Raw genomic sequence first — 26,383 nt, 5'->3', positions numbered from 1 at the left:
TCCGGTAGTCCGGTGCCGCAGGGCGATAAATAGAAGCGGCGCGAGCGCGGCGATTGTTCACCACACTACACGTCACGTCACGTCACGCGGCTCACGCCTCGCCTCTCGCCTCGCCTCGCCACGCCATCGGTCTTCACGTCGGGACTGTCAACTGTCAAGGAGTCCTCCGTCGACGGCGCCGAAAAACCGTCCTCCGGGGAGAATTGGCGTGCGTGCGTGCGCGTGGACCCAGGAATATGTGACGCGCGGGACCGGAACGCAACGCGCGTTATCGGTCAGTGCGTCGGTGGGATCGGTGGAGAGACGAGAGGCCCCGTCGCCCGTCGTTCCGCGTCGTTCCTCCGAGACGCGTATTTCCCGTACACGGCTGTTTCGACGTGCCCGCGCCCCGACGAGGGAAGCTGCCGCCGAAGATGTCATTCGAGGGGAAGTACAACGCGAAGAGCCCGGGTGAGTCGAGGTCGCGACACGTCGCCAATTGCGCCGGTCGAAAAACGTTTTGTTTTGACCCCCTCTGACATATTTGCGCCACGAGGCTGTTGTAACCGCGGTTACCCCGCGGCTGCCAGCTGGCCAGCTTACGTATATTCGCTTCTTCACGGCGATCGTAATGACGCAAGATTATCCTGCGGTGACGTGTGTGATGATGAGACACCTCATGTATGTTATACGTATGTACATAGCGTGTTGAGATCTCAACGTTGCCTGTCCATTTGCCACCTCGTTATCAAAGTATATTTATAGTTATCATAGAGTATATTCATAAGTGTTGCAAAGACTGTTATCTCATTGAATGTATATGTAATCGTAGCGGTGAAGAGGTTAATGAGAGAGGCACAAGAGCTGCACGAGGCTACCGAAGAGTATTATGCGTCTCCTCTCGAGGACAACCTGTTTGAGTGGCATTTCACGGTGCAAGGGCCACCGTCCACAGACTTCGAGGGTGGCGTTTATCATGGGAGGATCTTGCTACCGCCGGAGTACCCTATGAAGCCACCAAATATCATCCTGTTGACAGTAAGTAGTATGTCAGAGACGAGCTACGTACAAATTGTGTTATATATACGTGTTTCTTCCTTCCTTTATTTAGCCAAATGGACGTTTTGAAATAAACAAGAAGATATGCCTGAGCATCTCCGGCCATCATCCTGAAACGTGGCAACCGTCGTGGAGTATTAGAACAGCGTTGCTGGCTCTGATAGCTTTCATGCCCACGCCTGGAAGCGGCACGATCGGAGCGTTGGATTACAGCACGGAGGAACGGCAAAAGCTTGCTAAAAAGTACATATATGATCCGCGATTAAACAGAATGTTGCAAAAAAAATGTCACGTACTCCTGTAATCGATTCTTACATTGCAGATCGCTGACCTGGCAGTGCGATACATGTGGTAAAGTCGTGAGTTTGCTGTCCAAGAACTCGGTTAAGAAACCCATCACTGAGGAGGAGCAAACCATGCTGAAAACAATTGCTCTCAAAGTAAGCAGTTTTAAATATGCACAATATATCTGTTATAAACATATACAGTTGAACATATATTTTTATGTAATATACGATTATCATGTTGTTACGAAAATCGTAGACTGTTGCATTTTGCAAGAACTTGATATTTATAAAAAAAAATATAGGCTGACGATTCACCTACGTCGGAAGTATCATTCACGGATAATATGGAAAATGTGTCCGAGAGCGAGGTGCGGCATCGTAACGTGGAACCGATTCCGACAGAAAATGCAGACCGTCAACAACCTGAGATTATTCTAAATCGCGTAGAGACAATGTCCTCTTCGAACGATTTATTTTGGAGTATTCTTATCGCTTCTTTAGTATCCGCAATTATTTTGTTGATTTTACGACGATTATTTCTTGTTTAACTTATTTGTTCTTTTGCGAACAGAAACATGTCATGAAAACAGTAAATTTTATACACGTTTTATGAATATCATTTTTAAGCTTACAAAGAAAAAAATTATGTTCATATTGTTGAGTGAATATTGCGAACCATCTGATTTTTCATGAAAACGTGTATAATACATGGCGAAAGTATGCATTAGTATATATTAGTACATCCATATTGTTCTTACAAGCATTTGACTTATACCTCCCAAATATAATTTCATTGCTGAAATGAGAAGTTAAGATAAATGAATTTTCAATTCGATTATTAAATTACACTTACTAGTCGCTTGCTTTTGTTAACGATATAGTATTGAAAAATAAATTATTATTTATCCAACATTTATCATATATTTTATTTTAGCATATTAAATGATATTATATATATATATATAATGGTAGAATTTAGTGTGTATTAGTTATAATTAATAATAAATTTTGTTTATTTTGATATTTATTATTTTCAAATATTTTTTGTGATTGCCCATATACATTTATACGCAAAAATTCAAAAATATATCTGTAAACTCTCATAATTATTATATTACTTTTACCAGTAATTTTGCATTATGTAATATACATATATAGCCTAACATGATACTATTTTGTAATAAATATAAGCTATACAAATATGCCTGTATAACTATAGCTTTCATACACTTTTCATATGTGTATAGCCACTGTAATAAAATTCAATGTGTAACATAATCCATTAGAGGAAGAGGATTTAGAGCAGGACTTTGTCTATATAAATTCATTTTTTGTATGTACATAGAAATATAATAAAGTAATTATTTATTAAAGCATATATAATATAAACATATTACTTTGTAACATTTATTACAGTCTGTGTAGCGTAATGTTCCGCAATTCCATATTCGCTTTTATGCATTCATTGAACTACATCTCTTTACGCTTTTAGTTGATATGACATTTTTTTCAGTTACTTCTAACATTTAAACATTAAAAAAAGGTGCATTTCTTAAACCTATGAGGCATATTTTATGGATCATATATAACGACATAATAAAAATGTATTAATATTAAAATGATATTAAATAAAATATAAGTAACACAGTCATAAACTATAGCAAACTTCATAATTTTTTTTATTATTATCTATGTTAAGGCATTCTACATTCATCATTTACAGTAACAACTTCATTCTTACATGCTCTTTATTACAATAAAATAATTCCTATCGGAAACTTTCTTCTTTTGTACATTTGCTATCTTTCTAAATTATGCGAACTGTTGATGTGTGACTTAAATTGCATATATCTCTCAGATTTAGATTTAATATTCAATACCTTGAAAATCACATAAAAAATAATATGAGATGTAATAGAATCTCTTGTATATGTATACTCTTGTATATCTCTTGTATTTGCATTATTCAAACGATCTATTGTTTTAATATATAATACTACTTCATGTCAAAACAAATCCTTTGAGTGCACATATATATTAAAAGTTTGAAATATAGAAGTAAAGTATGGCACATGATTTTTTATTTTGTAAAAAATATTAATTTATTGTCATACAGAAGCTGCGTGAGCTAAAAGCGAAACTAAAACTTAATATTGCTAAAGTTTACGATTAAGTTTAATTTCCCATATAAGCAAGCAAATACCTTATTTAAAAATTGAGAGCAAGAAATATATCTTTTATTTGCGTATACAATTGTTGTACATATGCATATACTGCAAATAATTTTTCTTGATTCGATAGCTTGACATAATTCTTTTCTGTGCTACAGATTATACGATACTCTACACAGTGTAGATATCTGCGTCAGATCTCTGTATTCGGCATACCCTAAGTTGTACAATACACATTTTTGAAACGATATAAATATAGTTATATTGTTTCAAGAATAGTAATAGCGAAATAATTGTAATCTCTTTGTAAGTATAGAGCATCTGTTTTAACTCCATCATGAATTTTTATAATACAAAAATACAAACAATATCCCGTTAAATTACAATTGAATCGTTTATCAGCTGGTATCGGCGCTAGTCCATTCACCCGTCTCTTTTAGCGCTCTATCGGTTAATCTCTCTATCTCGGTTAAAAGTTGTTCAGTCTCCATATCGACACATACCATATCCGGTTCCACTGGATCCCATTCTAAACTATTTGGACTCGAAACCCTGGACCAAGGAGATGCTGTCAGACTAGAGGGTTGACTGTTATTAACTGACGTCTGTGTTAGAGAATTTTCTGTATCTCCCCTTTCATCCTCCATGATTGGTATCGGCATCCCTGCGCGAGTACAATGTACAATATGTCTATGTATCGTGAGGGATTTATAAAAATAACGTAATGTGATAGATTACCTTCGTGTTCCCATTCAAGGTCCAGCGATGATCCCGGAGTGGATGAAACATAAGCCTGTTGTTTCATTAGTGTCCTCGCATCAAGAACTTGAAACGGCATATCCAAACCGGAACTGAAAATAATTACATGAGCTTGTAGTCTTTAACACGCGCAACAATCCGAGAAATGTTATCGGAGTTAAGTAATAATGTACCTTGTGGAAACATCGTTTCTGGAACTCAATCTGGCATACTTATTGCCACCTCGTGACCACCTGCCATCCTCCAATAATTCCAGAGTCACCGGAACTCCATGTCTTTTCTATGATTCAAACACATATATAACTTCATAATGTAAATCAAGATGCTTTTGTGAAAGAGAAGCAACAGCTCTGGTATATTCTAGTAATGTTCTTATCTTCTTACATTAAATGAAGCATAAGATGCATCATTTACCTTGAATCTTTTCAAAGAGAGGAACGATAAGAGACTGTATCCAGTAAGCATGGCAGATAAACGCAACATTAATATCACAAATCTTAATTATAATTAAGTAAGAAAGTTGTCTTTCAATCACCTTTTTGATCCTTTAGCTTGGTCTTCGTGCCCTTGGACGTCCACGAACTAAACATAAGACAGCAGAGTTACTTCCGCTAGCAAAAGCACAGTTTACGAAACAAGCTTGGATATATATACCTCAACTTGTTCTTCTTCTTGGGAGGACATTCTGGTATGCCTTTGATAGAACCTGAACATACAAGAAAACAGTGAAACAGCGAAACACAATGCGCTCCTTTACAAGATCTATGATACACTAGGAAGACTCTCTGTTGGAAGTGAAAGAAATTCTTATCAGAACATAGAATTCAATACATCTTTCATGATTTCACTCATTCGTAGCGTGTAACTTTAATCGTATATTAGTATAACTAAAGATTTAGTCGCATGACTCATGCGACTAAAATATTGAGAATCACAGATACGATCCCTTTATTTAACCGAGCTTAGAAAGATTATTTTTCAGTGTTCGACGATTATCCGTCAGATACCCTAGCCAGCCGAGGTGTGATTTCAATTAGACCCTGGTCCAATTCTAACCTGTACGGCACGGAATCTGTGACTTTCGTTAAACAGCGGCCGAGACAGGCCCCCATGACCTGCCAGCCCACGGCGCCGCGCCGTCATCTAATTGATATGGATGTGTTCGGATGCCAGCGTTTAACTCCACGTGACACGTGAGGACGGGAACGACGGCGTCCTTCCACCAGGTGCTGCCCGGTGCCGACGGTACCCCGATCGGTCACGATCGCTCATCGCTTCCGCGACATTCGATGTAAGAAAAAGCGTTTGGAGTAGTTTGGAACAGCTGTTATCTGCGCGCGGGATTGGATACCAATGTAGGGGGGAAACACGGAGTGCGCTGTGAATATTGTTAATACACATGTCGAATATTGTTGGAAAAGGCGCGAAATTTAATATTCCAACTCTTGGAAAAACGCGCAAGAGATTTCTTTTTTTTTTTTTTTTCGCAATGCTGATTACTTAGTTCTCTCGCTTTGCTCGCTTCGTATTGCGAGAGTAACTGTCAGCGCGAAAATCGTGTTTTATATGACAACTGTCAGATTATTACGGAAAAATCTTGTCGAGATAAAGTATATCGTCAGAAAATGCTAAATGTGTTTTTATAAAAGAGGAATCTTTCAATTTTAATTGTACAATCACGTATACCGTGATTTTTAATTTATTTTCGTGTGACATAAAGAAAGAGCACATTTTAGTTAAAAAAAAATTTACAATTCGCAATTTTATATATATATATTTTTTTAAATAGTTACGTGTTTGTTTGTATTAATCATTTTATCTTTCATTATATACATAATGTGTGTATTAATACGTACACATATGTGTACAATATTAGAGAATAAATGGCGTACGCGTAGCGCAGTTATAAAATAATATATAACTTGCGCTTTTTCTTGCGCCCTTAAAATGTAAGAGTAGGAAAGAAAAAAGGGATAATAAAGCAATGGAAAATTGAAATCCTTAGATTTTGTATTTTTCTATCACTTCCTATACTTATAACTATATCCTTATATTATCTTTTTCATACTTTGACTTTAAATTGAAGATTTCTTAAAATTCTTGACATTGCAATCTTCAGAATTTTTATTAGTGCAACTTCTTTGTTAATTATGTTCTGATACTTTGACGCCCTAAATGAAGTAAACATAGAAAATTTTTTAATCGTGAAATAATTCCAAGTGTTTTATTGTCATAAAAGAACTATTTATTGAAAAATATTGCAATTATTGCAATAGAACAAATTATAATTTTTTATAAATATAAAATACAATATACTTTATATACAATATACTGCATTAAATAGAATCAATAAAAAGACTGATAATAAAAGTTTTGGAAGTTTTATCGATGTCCAAATTTGTCTTCGTGTCGTCTTTGTGTCATTGTCAGAGACAATTTTGCATTTATAAAATGCAAATCTTGTTTTGCACACATACGTATACGCAAGTCTACATAAAATAGATTTATACCATTTTTATTTATTATGCTTAGAAAATGAACATCATAATTTATTTAAAAATTTTTTAATAATGCAAATAAAGTATCTCCAAAACTTTTATTAGAATGCACTGATTGACAATCAATACATTCATAGATGTCTTTTCAGCACAAAGACAGAACTAAATTAAATAGATATCATATCGTTCCTGTCATATACACATATTCACATAATTTAGACACTTTATATATTGTTTAAATTAAATTTTCCTTTCAATCTTTATTCAAGTAAATTTTAATAGATATAATTAAATTAATTTTAAGTAGCCAGTAACTCGAAGAATAATCTTACACACTTATTTAATATATCACACAGATGTCTTCCTCATAATTAAAATATACACTTAGTAAATTTTAATATAAATTTACTAATTTACTAAAATTTACTAAAATGCGTATTCACATCAAAATACAAAAAAGACATACGAAATTACTTCAGTATGTTGATTTTATTTCACTGTGATGCATTAACTGCCATGTTTCACTGAGGAACGCCGTTCATAAACTAAAATGCCTGTCTCATTTAATTCTCGCAATACCTCCGTACTTCGTCTCGCCATTCGTTATCTTTTTCACGTTGCTATAACAATGCATCATTATCAATGCACCGCCCGTGAAACTTTGCACCGACGCGACGTTGATGTTCACTTTTTGCGTAACATTATATACATTATCTCTCATAATATATTAATTCAATTTTTAAATTGTACAATAGCCCCAACGTGTTTAATAATTTATATCTTGATACAATACAATCGCGTTATTTTAAACAATATTGCTAATAAATAAACGTCACCTCTTGCACACGTACACATTAACAATTCGTAGTTCGATTAATATACACAATTGTTTTTTTATTTTCATTGGACTGCGTTAATCAACACGTTTTCTATTTAACGTACATTCATCTTATACTTTACTAACTCCCGTGACGATTATAGTTTACTTCGTGTTGCTGTCTTTCGTTGCTACAAACATACATTGCCCAACGCTCGTGAAGCTACGCGGCGACGTAATAATTTTCTTTTTTTTTAGTTCGTTCAATGAAAAATGCCAGTTGAGTTTTAGAAAATGCAAATTGTTGAAAAAGAGCAGGTTTTTAAAGCGAGGAAAGAAACGAGCGGATAAATTAATAATGAGCGCCCCAAGAGAATTGGAGAGCGTTGCACCCATTTAGATATTCATAGACTATTTAGCGATGCCGTAGAGGGGCCATCCAAATTCGTTTCTTCGAACGAGAATTGCACACCTGTGCAAAAAAAGATGCGGCAGACATTAATATCTGAAATATTTACGAGCGCCCGTACTTTGCAGTTTTGCACCTCAGCACGTGTGTTTCATAATTTTTTCCGTGAGCATGCGTAATTGCTCCCTGAGAAGCATGGGGGAATGTTGAATTCATAAAAAAAATGCCAGTCTTCGTTTAGACTTCGACATGGACAGTTCTAAGGAATTGGCATACACAGGTGTCTACATTTTTCTATCGTTATCGCTAAGTTCTGTATCAATAAACGTATAAAATAGACAAAACCGTTTGTGAGACTCGACACTGACTGTAAATCTACATATATTGTTATTAGAGTACAAGATTTCACATGTGAATTGTTGTTACTTGTCGATGATTCAAGATGTGCTGTTTTCTTAACAATGTCAATTAATAGAATGGACAGCAGATATTAAAGAATAAAATTTTTACATAAATGTACTTCGCTGTGCATCTCGAAAAATTCACCGTGAAATTTCACCAATTTTCACGACCTATCTCATCGTTATTTAGCTAATTATTCTGAAAAAGATTATCATTACAAATATGATTTTATTTTTAATTTACTTGAACTGCGCGAAGTTATTAAAATTTATTTACCGTTCCCCATCTGTCGATTTAATCAGTAACAACATGATAATTACACAGACCTAGAATGGGCCATCGGAATAAATCGCTTTACTCTGGAAATGATCGGTTTATGGCCTGACGAGAAGTTAACCAATCGACAGAAATTCTTGGCGAACCTCCGGGCTTTCGTTATTTTCACTACGTTGATTACTGTGTCAATCATACCCTCGATATTTTCGCTGGTGAGGGTCTGGAACGATATGATAGCGATAATAGACAACTTGCAAATCACGTTACCTTTCTCAGCTACCGCCGTGAAAATCATCATTATGTGGCTTCGAAAAGAAGGTGAAGATTGATATTTATTGTGACAGAATAGCTAAGTTCTATTTAAGCTCGTTTCCTCGAGCAAATTTAAAGTATAATATCTTTCTTGTTTCTACTTTTTTCTTTTAGACATCGATTGCATTTAGTTTGTCCAATTTTTCACAGTAATCTTATTGAAAATATATAACAGATATTGAATCGTACAGATAAAAAATTCTCGATATTCTTCGCTATTTCTATTATGTCGCTATCGCGAATATTTAAATCAGTATTAACATCCTTATATTTCCAATTCATACAGTAAGAATCTAATTTGCTAACTATAAAAGTCAAACGGAAAATTTCCCGAGCAAACTATAAAAGACGTTAGTTTAAATAAATAAATAAAAATTTTATACAATAAAAATAACAATAGTTAATGTTTTGAGGAAAACTTACTTAGTCTTCCTCTCAGAACTTGTATGGTCAATATACCAATACTCAATAAAATTACATTTAAAAAATGTAAAATTAAACAGTAATCTCATAAAGAAGTTATAATAATTTGCAAAGCTTTGCATTCTTGCTTCTGTTAAGATCTCACATCGGTCGTGAGCATGGTCGTGGCAGATTGGATCAAGACGAAGACGGAGGAGGAGCGCGATATCATGATAAAGCAGGCAAGGGTTGCGAAAAGAATCGTCGTGTTTGGATGCATTATAATGGTCTTTTCGATAATCATTATTGTCATCCCACCGTGCTTCGGTTACTCCATGAGATACTTGACGAACATCACGGATGTTCCGGGGAAACCGTTGTTGCTGCAAACGTATTATTTTCGAGATGTGACGCAGAGCCCGTACTTCGAAATCGCGTTCGTCGCTCAGGCCGCGGCTGTTATAATGGCGGCGTTCTCTTACACGGGCATCGACAATTTTCTGGGCCTTATTGTCTTTCATATATGCGCCCAGATGGAAATTCTTAAGATGCGATTGCTCAATCTAGATGAATATAAAGACTTCAACTTCGGACTGTCGATGAATGTCCAGAATCACATGCGTCTTATCAGGTTGCAGATTTTGCGTTCCCTTATTTTAAATTGCCACCGGTTTAGATAGTTTGATTAATCTTACTCGGCGCTCCGTTCATTTCTTAATTATGACAAAACAAGAAGCATCCAAATCTAGCGCTAACGAGTTCGCGATTTTATCAGCTGAATTGTATTTTCCGCACGTTGTAGAAGAGAAAATAATTTTCCCGATATAAACATCCTGTCAAAAGTGCATACGACTATGAAAGAAAATTTACAATAAAGCTAATACTTTGATGGAGATATATTGCACGATAATATACGTTCTGACCTGGTCAAAAGCATAAGATCTATTACGAAATTTATCGTATGATCAAAATCGAGTTTATATTTTATGGAACGTTGTGCTCTCTCCGTAGGTCCATCGATATCATCGAAAATACATTCAACTTGATGCTCCTGGCGTTGTTAATATATTTCAGCATAATATTTTGTCTCCAAGGCTTTCTGATAATTAGTGTAAGTCATAAGAAGAGAACTTATTATTTTGATAACTAAAAGGGAGTCAGGCCAGAATATCTATTATCGTACAAGTACGTAAGTGTCTATTATAAAGACTCGATATTCTCTTTCGGTACTTTTTCGCGTAAGTAAATATACACATGTATTACTTTGGACAATGGTAACTCCATTAATTTGTGTATTTTACAAAGGTATCGTTGTCCAATTTTACAATGGTATAGCTACAAGGTAAAAGAAAAAATATATATAATTATGCAAACGTATGCATAGATAATTGATGACGGTGGCAACGTCTCCTTCCCGCGTATATGTTGGCTCGTCGCGGTGCTCATTAATACGTTCGTTCATATGTGCCTTTACTGCGTGGTCGGTGAAATTCTCATTGCAAAAGTGAGTATTATTTCCTTTCGCCATATTTTTTTTATTCTATCTTGTTGCGTCAATAATTGTTGGTACGATCGGTTGTGAATGCAGTACAGTAAAATATGCGAGATTCTTATCGATCTTCAATATATGCTTCGCATATATCAATTTCCACGATTATTTCTTGAAGAGCAACATTAGCATCCTGATCTGCTGCAATCTTTTAGCACATTAATTAATACACTCATTTTATTTTTGTTATAAAAGATTGTGATATGAATTTAATTAATCATATATAATACAGTGTGAAGGTATACATCATGCGGTGTACGACTACGCGTGGTATTTGCTGAAACCGAATGATGCCAGGAATCTGATGTTCATAATGATTCGTGCCGACAGACCTCTTTACATCACCGCGGGAAAAATATTTCCAATGACGCTATCCATGTTTTGTAGCGTAAGATAGCCTGCTATTATTCGTATAATTATCCGCATCACATAGTAGAATATTAGAACAATATATTTAAATTATAAATGCTCATTTTCAGTCGCTTAATCTTTTATATTTTTGCTTTCAGCTGATCAAAACGTCAGCCGGATATATATCGGTATTGCTCGCCAATCGATGATTTTCAGACATTGGACAAATTGACCAGGACAATTTTCAATGGAATCTGATTTTTCGCAATGCAATAAAAAATACTATGTATGTTATATTGAGTGATGTTCAATCGATGCGCCAAACGAATCGTTTTTCCATGTGAACAAAGTGAAATCGTTAATTTGGAGAGAAACTTTCATATGTATATTACAATCAACTGCAATAAATAATATTGCATTAAGAATGCTGTAATTTTTATCAGTAATGCTTTATGTATACTATTTTATTATACTATTTTATCGTTCAAGGGTAATCTAATTGATTCGCAATTTTGGAAGATGATATAAAAATATTCGTTTAAAATACATAAAACTAGTAACGTTATGTCTATTATCTCTCATAATATATTAATTAATTCAGATTTTAAATTGTACAATAGCCCTGACGTGTTTAATAATTTATATCTTGATACAATACAATCGCGTTATTTTAAACAATATTGCTAATAAATAAACGTCACCTCTTGCACACGTACACATTAACAATTTGTAGTTCGATGTAAATATACACAATTGTTTCTTGTTTATCATTGCACTGCGTTAGCCAACACGTTTTCTACTTAAGGTACATTCATCTTATTTTATTAACTCCCGTGACGATTAATTTACTTCGTGTTGTTGTATTTCGGCCCTTTCATGTTGCTACACAGTAAAAAATTTTGTGTCAATGGAAGTCCACTCTCAATTTTGTGTTAAAATAACACGATGAATGAGTTATTTTAACACAAAATTGAGAGTGGACTTCCATTGACACAAAATTTTTTACTGTGTACAAACATACATCGCCCAATTTATCGCTCGTGAAGCTACGGGGCGTCGTAATAATTTTTTTTTTTTAAGTTCGTTTTCAATGAAAAATGCCAGTTGAGTTTTAGAAAATGCAAATTGTTGAAAAAGAGCAGGTTTTCAAAGTGAGGAAAGAAACGAGCGGATAAATTAATAATGAGCGCCCCAAGAGAATTGGAGAGCGTTGCACCCATTTAGATATTCATAGACTATTTAGCGATGCCGTAGAGGGGCCATCCGAATTCGTTTCTTCGAACGAGAAATTGCACCCCTGTACAAAAAAAGATGCGGCAGACATTAATATCTGAAATATTTACGAGCGCCAGTACTTTGCAGTTTTGCACCTCAGCACGTGTGTTTGAGAACTTTTTCCGTGAGCATGCGTAATTGCCGTGCTCCCTGAGAAGCAAGGGAGAATGTTGAATTCATAAAAAAAATGCCAGTCTTCGTTTAGACTTCGACATGGACAGTTCTAAGGAATTGGCATACACAGGTGTCTATATTTTTCTATCGTTATCGCTAAGTTCTGTATCAATAAACGTATAAAATAACACAAAACCGTTTGTAAGACTCGACACTGACTGTAAATCTACATATATTGTTATTAGAGTACAAAATTTCACGTGTGAATTGTTGTTACTTGTCGGTGATTCAAGATGCGCTGTTTTCTTAACAATGTCAATTAATAGAATGGTCAGCAGATTTTAAAGATTAAAATTTTTACATAAATGTACTTCGCTGTTTATCTCGAAAAGTTTATCATGAAACTTCATCAATTTTCGCGCCCTATCTTATCGTTATTTAGCTAATTAATTATTCTGAAAAATAATATCATTACAAATATGATTTTATTTTTAATTTAATTGAACTGCGCGAAGTTACTAAAATTTATTTACCGTTCCCCATCTGTCGATTTAATCAGTAACATCATGGTAATTACTTAGACCTAGAATGGGCAATCGGAATAAATCGGATTTCCCTGAAGATCATCGGTCTCTGGCCGGACAATAAGTTAAATCGTCGGCAAAGATTTTTTGCGGATCTACGCGCCACCGTTATTTTTATCACGATGCTTTGCGCATCGGTCATACCCGGGATACTAGCATTGCTGAGGGTCTGGGGCAACATGATGGCGATGACGGACAACATGCAAATCGGTCTGCCCTTCTCAGTGACCGTCATGAAATTTATCATCATGTGGTTCCGCAAAAAAGGTAAATCTCTTTTTTTATATTACTCGTTTACTCTGTAATATTTTACCCACTTCTCGAAGAGCGTCAATTCGATCCGTATTTTTGCATCCTTCTCCGAAGATCTTGAACCGGTCATAAACATGGTCGTGGAGGATTGGCTCAGGACAAAAACCGTGCAAGAACGAGATACTATGATAAAGCAAGCGAGACTTGCCCGAATGATGGTCATGTTCGGATGTATCATGATGAGCTTTGCGTCCGCCATTCTCATCATTCCTCCTTGCTTCGGATACACGACGAGATATCTGACAAACTTGACGGACCCGGGAAGACCGATGCTGGTGCAGACGTATTATTTGCGAGACATAACGGAGACCCCGTACTACGAAATCGTGATCGTCGCCCAAGCTACGTCGATCTTGATGGCCGCGATCTCCTACACGGGCATCGACACTTTTCTGTGCTTGCTCGTATTTCACATATGTGCCCAATTGGAAATCCTCAAGGAGCGATTGCTCAATTTGAACAGCTTCAAGGACTTCAGCACCGGATTATCCTTCAATATCGAGGATCATCTGCGTCTCATTAGGTGGTATTCAACTCGATATACAATTTTACATTGTTATTTTTTGAAATAATATAAAAGAAGACGGAGGAAGTATGGCAATTTGATTGAAGTTACTGAAATATCGCGCGTGTGAAGCAAATACATTTATTTAGATTTAGAACAACTCGATTATTATTACGTTACTTATAACACGATAATAATTACTGGACTATATAAACTTGTAACAAGCAAATTGTATGTTATACGAATTTTCAAACACAAATTTCAAACGATACGACTGTAAAGCGGTCAATAAATGCAAGTGTACCTTGTTTCTTTTATCACGTTTTCATATAATAATTCCATATGTCTCAAAAATTGTCACTCTTGCCCATACAATATATGACACGTTTGCAATCGTTTTCGCAAAATAATATAATGCATATGGTACGTGTTCTCCAAGATCTTTTATTTGGCGAAACCGACTAATGTTATACTATACGATATCTTATATCGTAGGTCTGTTGACGTCATCGACAACACGTTCAACTTGATGCTTCTGACACTATTAGTGTATTTCGCTATGTTATTTTGCCTACAAGGATTTCTAATAGTTACCGTAAGTTGACGAACGGGAGAAGAGAGTTATTCCTTTTAAAATAATAAAATATTCGTTGCCATACTTTTTTGTTGGAAGCGAAGAAAATAACGAAAAGACCTTATTCGCGATTTTTCTCAATTCTCCCATGCAAATCATACGCACGTATACCCCAAAGGAAACGAAATTAAGATATTAAAATGAGTTTTTCAAACAAAAACGTCGATAGAAAGTATGTTAACGTGTTTAGATCATTGACGGAGGCAGCGACGGCGACGCTGTTTCTTTCATGCGAATATGTTGGCTGGTTTCGATTCTTATTAATACATGTGCTCACATGTGCCTATACTGCGTGGTCGGGGAGATTCTTATAGCCAAAGTAAGTATGTATCCTTGTACTAATTAATACAAACAGCGAATACGGTAGATAATATTATAAAATTGCAATACTTCTTTCATCAAATTAAACGAATTTCTAGAAATAACAATTTGTCTTGATATTTTACACAAAAGTCGTTTTTAAATTCATCGTTTATTATTACTTACGTGTCTTAAGTAGAGATTTCATAATGTAACAAAATTTACAGGCCGAGGGAATATTTTATGCGGTGTATAACTACACGTGGTATTTGAAGACGCCGAATGAAGCCAAAAATTTGATGATGATAATGATTCGCGCCGAAAGACCTCTATATATCACCGCGGGCAGGATATTTCCCATGACATTGTCTATGTTTTGTAGTGTAAGTGTTCAAAATTCGTCTATGTGTCCGTACAGATGCGATTAACTTATTAAATAATAGCAACAGTATTTCATTAATATGAAATTGAATTATTAATGATTTGTTGTTTAATATACGTGAGAAAAAGAGATTCGAGATTATCGACCAATTGTAATTACAAATTATAATAATTAGAGATTTTGTAAATATTATTAAACAAATTATAGTTATAAAAATTAAGTAATACTGATTGAATTAATAATTGATAAGTTAAGTTAATCGAAGGTTGATCTAAGATCTAATCTTATAAAATGGGCCATCTTATTTATTTTCAGTTCATTAATTATTTATTATCGCACATATCCGCATACACGTTATTATCGTTATATGTATGTATATTCATTAATATTACTTCTCTTTTTTAGTTGATAAAGACGTCAGCCGGCTATATATCTGTACTGCTCGCTAATCGATGATTTTTTCGACAAATCGATCAGAAATTCAATGAGGACATCACTTGGCTATATACTTACGTAAGCATTAATAATAAAAATAAGAAAAAAATTATAGAATTATAATTACTAATAAATATAATAATGTTATGATGAATTATAGACAAATGATAAAAAAAGGAATTATATGTATATATTATAATGAAAATATTTTTGATACCACGCACAATGATCCCACCCAAGAATATTTTGTGCTCAATTCGTAGCATATGCATTATTTATTATTTATAAAATACGAAATACAGGATGAATCATTAAAGGTGTTACAAGCTAATATTAGGAAAATATATATATATATATACACTGTTGGAAAATTTGTGTTAAATATAACATAAATCACATGTCCAAAACGGTCCACTCAAATTTTTGTGTTAATTTAACATAATATGGATGTGTTAAGTGGTAACACTGATATTATGTTAAAATATTTCAACAGAAAGGAAATGTAATTCTGATCGTAATTTGAAGTTAATTATGTGTACAATTAACATAACTTTTATGTTGAAGTTGAGATTGTAAGATAAAATCAACACTCTATTTCTGTAAATTTTTATTCCTACTTCTTTTATAGAGTAAAATCAACATTCTTTTTCTGTAAATTTTAACACATTTAATAAATACGTTCAAATTGTGTTACTTTAACATATTTTTTAAGTTATTTTAATTATTTTACATTTTGAATTTGTAAAATTCAATTAACATAGCAGGCATATGTTAAATCTACACACGTATGTGTTGATTATTTTACACAAAAATTTTAACAAGGACTTTTTTTAACACACAGGACCTCTGTTTTCAACAGTGTATATATATATATATATATACATATATTTGATTACATACCGTTGTACGAGCCGTTTGCGTTACTCGAAGATCAATTTGAAGCTAATTTTATTCGTTTCCGTTATCCACACTGCAAGTATCTCCCTCGATGGCCTCGATTCTTTTATATCTCGAAAAGCAATTAAATTCGGAGTGAAAGTACTTCTACAGCTACAAAATAGTGACGACAACATAATAATACGATTTCGCGGTACTGTTTGTGCATGTGATCTTCTGCTTGTCCGGTTAGGTTAGGTAAGATGTATCTTTGACATCAGCGCACTCTCTGGGGCTCTGATGCTGCACTCTTAACTTAACAACAGTCGTTAATGTCGTTACGTTATCAACGACATACATATATGTATAATATGTATATGTGTATATGTACGTGTTATCACAGATACAAGTAACTGTGCACTGGCTCGGGCCTCGGGCCCATCGGGCCTGCCCGGGGCTGGCTGGCCCGGCCTGGCGTTAAGCCCCTTGCACAATAGGCGATAGCGATAGCGAATATAGCGATAGCGACAGCGACAGCGACAGCGACAAGGTTGCCGACAAAGCTATACCTTTGTCGGCAACTTTGTCGCTGTCGCTATCGCTATCGCTATCGCCTATTGTGCAAGGGGCTTTAGCCGAGAAAGAGATAAATGTCAGAGCTAGAGATAAATACAACTTGTATGACAAAGATAACTACGGGATACGCGCATGCGTCTTGTACGATAGAGTTGAATAGATAAACAGAGTTTCCAAACATTTATCTACCTTTAGATGATTTTCCGGCCGGCATGGTAGTGCACACTCCAGTATCCTCAATCGTGATATCCTAAAAGACGGATATCTAGTAGAATAGTAAGAGGAAGAAACGTACTGTGTCCTTGAAGAAATAAATGGAATAACTGTAAAGATTCTAGAGGCTGCGAATCACTTGCTACAAATGCTCTGAAGCGTTCAACTGACCAATTAGGATAAAGAAATCTACGCTTTGAGGCGCCAAGTGGACTACAACCTTGGTCTGTATTGTTCGTGCTTCAAAAAGGGAGGATTGAGAGCACGTGGAAGCTAGGAAGACAAAGGCGAATTGATTGATATAAGAAAGAATTTTGACGGAATTCGTTCATCTACTTGAAAATGGCGAAACATATAGACTCCTTGATGAACGGTCTAAAGATCAGGTACGTAAGAATTACGATAGTGAACTCGCATGTTCGAGTCCGTTCATCCGTTATTACGTCTCACAATCGTATCGTTTCAGCGACTTGGTAAACGAAGATGGAATTACGTTCGAGATTGGAGAACAGTTTGATAATGAAGACGACGAGGAATTCGGGTATTCGCCACACGTACAGTTCAGCAATGAGGAGATGCTGAATATGTTGAACATGAACGATTTCGAAGATGAGGATGAGGATAATGAAGGAACTGTATCTCTTTGTGGCATGAGCTTCTCAAAACTGAAAGCGAAGATGACACCCTTGATCCCAGATAAAAAAGTTAGTCAAGTTTTATATTATTTTTTCAGTATCATTTTGTTTTCTTGCAGAGATGACATTGGCTGCGTTTCAATATTCACTCTCGGTAAGTTTACGTCATATACACTATACATTTTTAATTAACACAGTAAATATTGGAACGCAGCCATTATCTTTAATTTTATCAATAAATATGTCAATGCAATCAAATAAGATCACAAGTGTAATTTTAACAGGCTTAATGAAATTATGTCATTAGGTCATGAAGTTCGTTAAGCAGAAAGGTGTTGGAGAGGTTGTACCGCAAAATGCTCAAGTCACTGTCAATTATATTGGATATTTCGAGTACAGAGATGAGCCTTTTGATTCTACTTACTCTTTAGGGAGACCAAGATCGATGCGTTTAGGCCAGGGTTATATTATACCTGGTTTAGAATTTGGAATATGTTCCATGAAGAAACACGAAATAGCAGTGTTTCTGATACACCCTGATTTGGCTTACAAGGCCATCGGTTGTCCACCACGTATCCCACCTAACGAAGAAGTGGTATTTGTCGTTCACTTAATTGATTATGTTGACGATGGCTGTGCACTTACGTATCAAGATCTCAGCGCAGAGGAGAGACGATCGTTTAGTCATGTGGTAGAGCCTGTGAAGCATATGCTTGTGACTGCTAAAGATCATTTTACAAAATTTAACTTCAAGTGGGCAATACGAGAGTAAGTAACTGACGTGTAATTTCTGCAAACACATGAGATCACATCTGTTAAATATATTTCTTTGCAGATACAACAAAATTATTAATTGTCTGGAGACAGTCCAATTGGAAGATAGTTCAGAAGAAGATAAAATGAATGAGATTCTCTCACGAGCCTATACTAATCTTGGACTTTGTTACAATAAGGAAAACATGCCTCTTAAAGCTTGCACAGCTTTACAGCGAGTGCCAGTACCAACAGCTAAAAGCCATTATCAGTATGTACTGTCGTTAGCTGATTCAACTATTTATATGTATAAACGTATTAAATTAGTATTATAAAACATTTTTTTCTTGCATTCCAGTTTTGGAAAAGCTTTGCTGAATATTGGAGAATACGATGATGCAATGAAGGAGTTACAGAAAGCTCGTGTGTTAGAGCCGCAAGATGAAGCCATTAAAAAAGCAATTCAAATAGTAAGTTGAAGATTTTTCAAAAATAGTTTCTTTATAATAATATATATATATGTATTTTATAGACAAACACGAAACAGCGTGAGTATCGTAAAATAGAGAAGCGCTTGTGCGAAAATTGCTTTCGATCCAAGGAAGGACGAACGAAAATTAACGAATTTCGAAAAGCCGCGCGCGATTTGTGTGAAAACCTTATCCATGGTAATGACGTATTGAGACAATCTGTGTCAGAAGGCTTCACAAAAGAAGAGCATGAAATTCTACGTGAAGAAGCTGCTAAATTAGGACTAGATGTTGTTACATCTACCAGAAATGGCAAGGAGACTGTATACCTCCAGAAGAGCAAATCATAAAGTGGTTACATTTTTATTATTTAAAATTGCAATATCAAGGACTAATTAATATACAAACCTGGTGTTGCAATCACATTTACCAACGTAATTACTTCGATTTAAGTTGAAGACGTTCCTATATATTATAATGCGACCAAAGAGAATTATACTCGGGATTAAAATAGTATATTGAAGTCTTATATAATGATGATTTTGTACTTTTTGCATTTTTTTTTTTTAAATAAATGAAAGTTATAATAAATAAGTTTACAAAAATCCTGTTGTTTATATCTGACCAATCCTGAACACATAGTACATGGAACTTTTCCATGTACACTAAATCAATCTGTATAATGCATAATACTCTCGTTTAGATATATTTGGAATAAAATACCGGAAGTTCGTGGAGCGACTCTTGTTACGCATTTTCTTGTTCGACGTTAGTAATGAGATCTAATGGATTGAGTGATCTAAGAATATTTCTGTTTATGTAACATATAAAGGTATATAAGAAGCTGTCCAACAAAAACGTCGAAAGATATCACAATGTCACTGATTACAACGTTCTTCGTCTCTCTGTTTCTATGTAATGTGGTTCCTCTTCTATAAATGATTTTAATTTTCCCATAAAACTACAATAATCCAGTTATACAAGTAGAGGTAAATGTACCGTTGATTTTTATTGTTTTCTTTTTTTAGATATACCTTTTAATACAGCTGAGTTATCAGGCTTACAGCTGGGTAATCGGCCATCGATTCAAAATTTTCAAGACCACCATCCCGAAGAAAGTTTCCTGGAGATTCTTTTGAATCCGACGACGATCGTTGACAATGTGCTCGATTTGGAGTTTAAAGCGGAGGATGTAAATTATGAGCTTTATACGAAGGACAATAAAGAGCAATCTGTATCTCTACGAGTGGGTGATGCTGCTCTACTGAAGGATTCACCATTTAATCCTGCATGGCCAACCAAGATTATTATTCATGGATGGACAGAAAACGGAAATGCGTTTTGGGTACACGATATTCGGCGAAATTATCTTAGCGTTGGGGATTATAATGTAATTTGCATAGATTGGTTCGCTGGTTCGACTAAAGAATATCTAACGTCTGTCAAACTTATTCATCAGGTGAGCCATGAAACAATTCACATATTCTACGAAAGATGGTTGAATCAATATAAAAGTATTATAGAAATAATTAAAGAATTAATTAAAGTACAGAGACTTAATTCTGATTTTTCTGAAAAAAAAACGTTGCTCGCAAAATTTATATTAATACAAAATATAATAAAAAAGGCTTGTCTTAGAATAATGCAAATCACGCTACAATAGAAAAGATTTTTTCGTTACACAATATACAAATTGTATGCAAATCACAATGAAAGATGAGAATGAAATTGATTTCGCGAAGTTACGAGAATTCCTGATTCGATTAGCCTTCATGTGCGTTTATCTTTTATTCTTTTGCAAGAACGTGATGCGAAATCAATTGATTCGTGTTTTGCAGGTGGGAGAATACGTGGCTGCGTTTATCGAATTTCTCGGATCGGAGACTCAAGTTGATTATGATAACGTTCACATTTTGGGTCATAGCTTGGGTGCTCATGTGGCCGGATACGTCGGTAATTATATGCCGAAGAAACTCGGTCGAATCACCGGACTCGATCCGGCTGGGCCGGCATTTGAGATGCCGTATCTTAAAGATACAGAGGAGCGACTGGATGCCGCGGACGCCAATTTTGTGGATATTATTCACACTTGTGCCGGCAGTTTAGGCTTCCTCAGACCCATCGGCCACGCGGATTTTTACCCGAACGGCGGAACGTTTAGGCAACCCGGATGCCCCGTATTTTCATCCCGTACGATGCCAGTATTGAATTTTACAATATTATGTATAAGTGGATATTGATCTAGCTTGTATTTTTAGAAGCCTGCAGCCACGGTAGGTCACACCAGTTTTTTGCCGAGTCCATCGTGCATCCTGATGGGTTTGTTGCCGTGCAATGCTCCAACTGGATGGATTTCCAGCTTGGTAAATGCGACAATAATAATTCTAGCACCGCCGTCATGGGCGAATTTATCAGCCCTGATACTCAAGGTATTTTTTATCTACTAACCAATGCACAGCCACCGTTTGGAAAGGGCAAGATGAAATAAACAATGATGGAAATAGATATAACTTCGATATCTACACTTATAACACGTATATATGTATTTCATTACAATTAGCGATATCGCAAGAAAACATATAAACGTAGAAAGTACTTTACTTTATATGATATCTCTATCGCACATTACGATATAAAATAGACCGATATAAAATAATAAAAAAATTACGCGTATGGAAATTTGCGTGTAATAATGGAGTATACTGCACTCATCGGTTTTATTATTCAAGCGATTCAAGCCATTTCAGCAAGCGTCGCCTCTCCACTGGACGGTTTCTCGATTTCGTCTCCAAATCGCATACGATACTTTCTTCGGACTATATCCCAATCGATAACGTTTTGTATCTTCGGAATATTATTTAAAGAAGCTTGACTGATGGTCGGACTTGGTTGAAGTAACGAGAAGTTAATTCGTTCCTTCGCTGCTCGCGGTAGTGGAAGCATTCTAGTATTCTAAAACAAAATAGGAAGAGGTCATGTAACATTTATTTAATAAAAAGAAAAAGAAAAGTCATCTGAAATCTTAATAAAACAATTCGGACCTTCCTTCTTAATTTGGCTCATTTAAATGGCTTTATTTTGCCAAAATATTTTTAGAAAATAACATTATTGGTACACAGTTGAATGTGTCTCTTTAAATCAACTTTAATTTTATTTAAAAACATTTAAAAATTCTTGAAAATAATAGTAGGAATAATAAACATAATAATATCTACGTACGGTAGAATATTTTGGTAAAACGCTTGGATGCATATCGGGTTCCATGTATCCACGCGATCTGCCGATCTTCTGCCTTGCAATTCGTTCCTTCATACAAGCGTTCTTAAGATATTCTGCCCATGTGGTAACGAGGTTTAATGGCGCTGGAGCTGTTTTTGTTCTTTTAAAAATAAGGGTCAGAATAAAATTACAGTAAAGATTTGCAAATTTAAAGGATAATGCATAAAAAATTGCACTTTAAGTTTCATTGAAAGTCTAATGAAAGAATTACATGGCGTTTAAAAACTTTTTGGGTATTTAACTGTCGATATATCACTAACCATTCTAATCAATATATAAAAGTCTTAAATTTTCACTTAATTTAAGGTAATTTAACGAAAACGCAGTTGCAAGACCCATCTGTGTTGAAGGCTTAAAAATCAAGGATTTAAATACATTTGTGTTCGCGAAATATCCTTCGTTACAATTGTGTTTACTTACTTTTGCATCTTGCGAACCAATTTGCTGAGACCGTATTTCCACTCGATGTCACTCTGTGATTGAATGTTGTGATATGTGTCGCTCATCATAGCAATTAATAGATTAATCAACACTATGACACTGACGAGCATGTATAATGAATATGACACCTATTGAAACGGAAAGTACTTATTTCTTAAATTCTTAAACGGAGGTGATTATACATATAACTAGTTATATTATTTCCTGGAAAAATTACCTTGAAAAAGTTAACCGTCCACCACGGCTGCTGCTTGTTGCTTAATGAAACCGTAAAGGCGTGGGTCTCTTTTTGGCCGAAAATGGCGAAGAAAAGATTCTCCGTGATATCGATCACACTAACTTTCACTGTGCAAACAGAGAAAAAGAACGGTGAGTCAAAAGAATCTTACTGATATGTTAGTCTTATCTTGTCGCACCTATTTATATTTTATTAAAAATTATAGCGTTGGAATTAGTTTTATTCCTACGCTAATACAGCGGTATAATACAACTGAGGCAGGGTGTTCGTAACTAGTATAATCATTGTTTTAGACATTCCAGTTATAATTGCAAATTTCGGACCACTGCTAATACATAATGGATTGGTGTTAACGCTATTCTATTCATTGTCATTTTGATAACAAGCAGAAAAAATCATATGATATTTACAGTTCTTGGACTATTAAATCGTAGAATATATTCATGCTAACGATAGTCAACTATCCTATAATAATCTTCGTTCAGTAAAAATTGGCGATCAATCAGAAGAAAAGTCAGCGAGCTTTGTAAAACCTAAAACATGCGATGAGATGAGCATCGAGAGATTTCGATGAGCGAACACTTGACAATGAGTAATAAACTGCAAAGAGATGTCCACATTCGACATGTCGGTGAGAAGTTTTCTAAAACGCATTCACAAATGCAGGATGGATGCGATGAATGCGGCTTGCAACGTGAGAACTTTGCATTTTGATTTTCGCTTTATGCACCCTGTAAAAAATAGAGAAATTTAAAAGGAATCGATGGAAATTTACTCTTTGTAAAATTATGAATTCTTAATCTACGAAATCGGGAGTGAATTTTAGAATTATTGAATTTCTATCTTCTATCTACGCATTTTATTTTTCTGGTAAAACAATCGGAAATTAAAAAGATATTAATTCCGTGTATAATATAAGACTATTTTTTAATTACACATTTAATTTAATTTCACATTCAATTTAAAAAATTGTCTATGCGATACTTATACGTTGCGAATAGAAAGAAATAGAAGTGGATTCAAAATTTCTAAATCAAATCCCGATTTTAAAGATTAAGCGTTCATCACATAGACAAAAATCTCTCATGTTGAATTCGCTTTAATTTAACTATTTCTTTTTACAGGGTGTACATTTATGATGCATGCCAGCCGAATTTACAACGTGCGAATGATCGAGAGGTGAATCCTGTAGACGAGTTTAACTCCGATTAACATTTCAACAAATAATATACATGCTACACGTCAAGTTTATGTGTGTATATATAATAATGTGAGTTTCGAAGGCAATTCTAATATTATGTCCCTACACAGATACACATCCTATATACAAATATGTGTATCGAGCGCGCCGATATGTTACACGAAAATATCGTGAGCAACATGATGCAGGCATAATGATCGGTGCGTGCATCGTTGCAACTGAGCCGTTACGCAATTGCGCTCTATAAATATTTATATATATACATATATATATAGATATGTCGTACATATATGATCAATAAAACATTCCAGGTGGGAAGAGAATTTTATAATTAAATAATGTTGATGACTAACCGTCAAATGTAACGTGGAACGATCCCTATGCACACGGGGATTCCCCATGGTAGCCTCTAAAACGTGTTATAGGTAATCGATTAGACTATGGATCACAAGGAGCACAGGTTCGCTAGCTAACAATAACTGTACAGGCGACGCAAAGTTGAGCTTAGACGTTTATTTCGAAAATACTGACAAGGTCCTCCGTATATACGCCCCACGGCGATATATGTACAAATAAACGCAGTTAGTGCGGCGAATCTGCGAAAATAGGAAGAGCTTTGATCTCTCTTTTTTTTCTCACTCTCTTTCGTGAGAGTTATATATAACATATATTGTCGGCAGGTATCTTTTCTCCTCGTTCAAGCTCCAAGTCCAAGCCCCGATTTATCGGCTGCACTCGACGAGCCTTCCAAAACTGCCAACGGATTCTCGGTCGACTCCTTGTTCTCCTCCACTGGCTTTTCTTCGATCTTCTCGCCGTAAAGATCTCTGTACTTGCGCCTGACGACCTCCCAGTCGACAACGTTGTCGATCTTGACAGTGTGGCTGAAGGACAGTTGGCTCCCGAGAGGACTCAGATGGGCCACTGATAAGTTGAAACTATCCTTGTGCCCAACCTGTGGCGTCTTCTTTATCTTGGACAGCCATTTGGCTCCCATCCTGCTGCGAGGGGACATGCGAGAGCCGCCCATCAGGTGCATCAGAGAGGGCCGTGTCTTTTTGGTCATGCGTTTCTTGCAAAGCTTGACGAAATACGTGATCCACGTGGTCAGGAGATTCAGCGGAGATGGTGCCGTGGTGGTCCTGTCGCGTATTGAAAAATTAGATTAATTAGTGCGACGATCAATGGTGCTTTCATGCAACGTGCAACAACCTACCGTTCTTTCTTCTCTTTTTTTTTTCTTCAGTACGTCTTATTACCTGTGCATATTTCGAATGAGCTTGCTCAGTCCGTATTTCCACTCGATGTCCGACTGCGCCTGTATTCGCTGATAGGTATCGCTCATCATGGCGATGAGGAGATTAATAAGCACGACCACCGACACCAACATGTAAATGCCGAAGGTGAGCTTGAAGAGGACGGTCGTCCATTTGGGCTGCATCGTTTCTACCTTGAACTGTTCGTGTGTCGTCTGACCGAAGATGGCGAAGAACAACAACTCGACCGCGAGTATGGGATCCATCCTGACTGTAAATACGCGTTAAACAATAACGTGTCTCGTAAGGTGTCTCGTGTATATTGCGCGTTGGACGTATGCAAAAATTCTCTGCGACTGCCCATACACATGCTAAACGTTGCTACTACCAAATGTCGCAAAAAGGATCGATTTCAAGCCATACAGGGTATATATGCTGCGACTCGTACGAATTCCTCGGTTTTTTTTTGCCTGTCGTTGGAAAAAGTCCAAGCGCCTAAGAAAAACGCGCTCTCGTCTAACGGGACGGTTTCTAATTTTAAGCGCATGAAACATAAAGGGAACTATAGGAGACTTGTGTGATTTATGTTACGTGCAATTATCCTAAATATTACAAATATTTAAAGGACATTTA

At 35.6% G+C, this 26,383-nt stretch overlaps 6 protein-coding genes across 8 annotated transcripts; 5 read left to right on the top strand and 1 right to left on the bottom strand.

Moving 5' to 3' along the window:
- Nucleotides 1–8: 8 nt before the first annotated feature.
- LOC139776045 (ubiquitin-conjugating enzyme E2 J1) lies at nt 9–2,718 on the top strand. Of its 2 annotated transcripts, none has more exons than XM_071712478.1 (5): nt 9–450; nt 812–1,017; nt 1,091–1,281; nt 1,361–1,478; nt 1,628–2,718. In XM_071712478.1, exons 1-5 carry the CDS (start codon nt 414–416, stop codon nt 1,871–1,873), a joined length of 798 nt encoding a protein of 265 aa, XP_071568579.1. In that variant the 5' UTR covers nt 9–413; the 3' UTR covers nt 1,874–2,718. The 2 variants fall into 2 exon arrangements, with proteins under 2 accessions (XP_071568579.1, XP_071568587.1); XM_071712486.1 differs by lacking the exon at nt 9–450 and adding an exon at nt 515–732.
- On the bottom strand, nt 2,674–16,856 carry LOC139776061 (uncharacterized). Of its 2 annotated transcripts, none has more exons than XM_071712521.1 (7): nt 16,713–16,856; nt 4,910–4,961; nt 4,791–4,837; nt 4,670–4,703; nt 4,429–4,535; nt 4,235–4,347; nt 2,674–4,160 (listed from the first exon to the last, which is right to left on the bottom strand). In XM_071712521.1, exons 2-7 carry the CDS (start codon nt 4,937–4,939, stop codon nt 3,895–3,897), a joined length of 597 nt encoding a protein of 198 aa, XP_071568622.1. In that variant the 5' UTR covers nt 4,940–4,961; nt 16,713–16,856; the 3' UTR covers nt 2,674–3,894. The 2 variants fall into 2 exon arrangements, with proteins under 2 accessions (XP_071568622.1, XP_071568612.1); XM_071712511.1 differs by lacking the exon at nt 16,713–16,856 and adding an exon at nt 5,312–6,090.
- Nucleotides 8,229–11,704, top strand: LOC139775225 (odorant receptor 43a-like). The gene is made up of 7 exons (XM_071711059.1): nt 8,229–8,259; nt 8,706–8,975; nt 9,531–10,002; nt 10,383–10,482; nt 10,756–10,875; nt 11,153–11,308; nt 11,430–11,704. Exons 1-7 carry the CDS (start codon nt 8,229–8,231, stop codon nt 11,478–11,480), a joined length of 1,200 nt encoding a protein of 399 aa, XP_071567160.1. The 3' UTR covers nt 11,481–11,704.
- Nucleotides 12,760–15,833, top strand: LOC139775218 (odorant receptor Or2-like). Its single transcript, XM_071711046.1, has 7 exons — nt 12,760–12,790; nt 13,242–13,511; nt 13,611–14,079; nt 14,557–14,656; nt 14,886–15,014; nt 15,223–15,378; nt 15,783–15,833. The coding sequence occupies exons 1-7, from the start codon at nt 12,760–12,762 to the stop codon at nt 15,831–15,833; spliced, it is 1,206 nt and encodes a 401-aa protein (XP_071567147.1).
- A 583-nt stretch (nt 16,857–17,439) lies between the features above and the next one.
- Shu (inactive peptidyl-prolyl cis-trans isomerase FKBP6) lies at nt 17,440–19,940 on the top strand. Its single transcript, XM_071712451.1, has 6 exons — nt 17,440–17,863; nt 17,944–18,181; nt 18,420–18,880; nt 18,948–19,136; nt 19,224–19,335; nt 19,398–19,940. Exons 1-6 carry the CDS (start codon nt 17,820–17,822, stop codon nt 19,683–19,685), a joined length of 1,332 nt encoding a protein of 443 aa, XP_071568552.1. The 5' UTR covers nt 17,440–17,819; the 3' UTR covers nt 19,686–19,940.
- A 134-nt stretch (nt 19,941–20,074) lies between these two features.
- LOC139776040 (pancreatic lipase-related protein 2-like) lies at nt 20,075–22,042 on the top strand. The gene is made up of 4 exons (XM_071712464.1): nt 20,075–20,250; nt 20,364–20,794; nt 21,174–21,525; nt 21,594–22,042. The coding sequence occupies exons 1-4, from the start codon at nt 20,211–20,213 to the stop codon at nt 21,821–21,823; spliced, it is 1,053 nt and encodes a 350-aa protein (XP_071568565.1). The 5' UTR covers nt 20,075–20,210; the 3' UTR covers nt 21,824–22,042.
- The last annotated feature ends 4,341 nt before the right edge of the window (nt 22,043–26,383 follow it).

This window comes from Temnothorax nylanderi, unplaced genomic scaffold (genome assembly GCF_030848795.1).
Source record: "Temnothorax nylanderi isolate EJ_2023f unplaced genomic scaffold, tnyl_v1.0 TNYL_tig0005_pilon, whole genome shotgun sequence".
Taxonomy (NCBI): Eukaryota; Metazoa; Arthropoda; class Insecta; order Hymenoptera; family Formicidae; genus Temnothorax; species Temnothorax nylanderi.
This window is presented reverse-complemented; position numbering and strand designations above follow the sequence as displayed.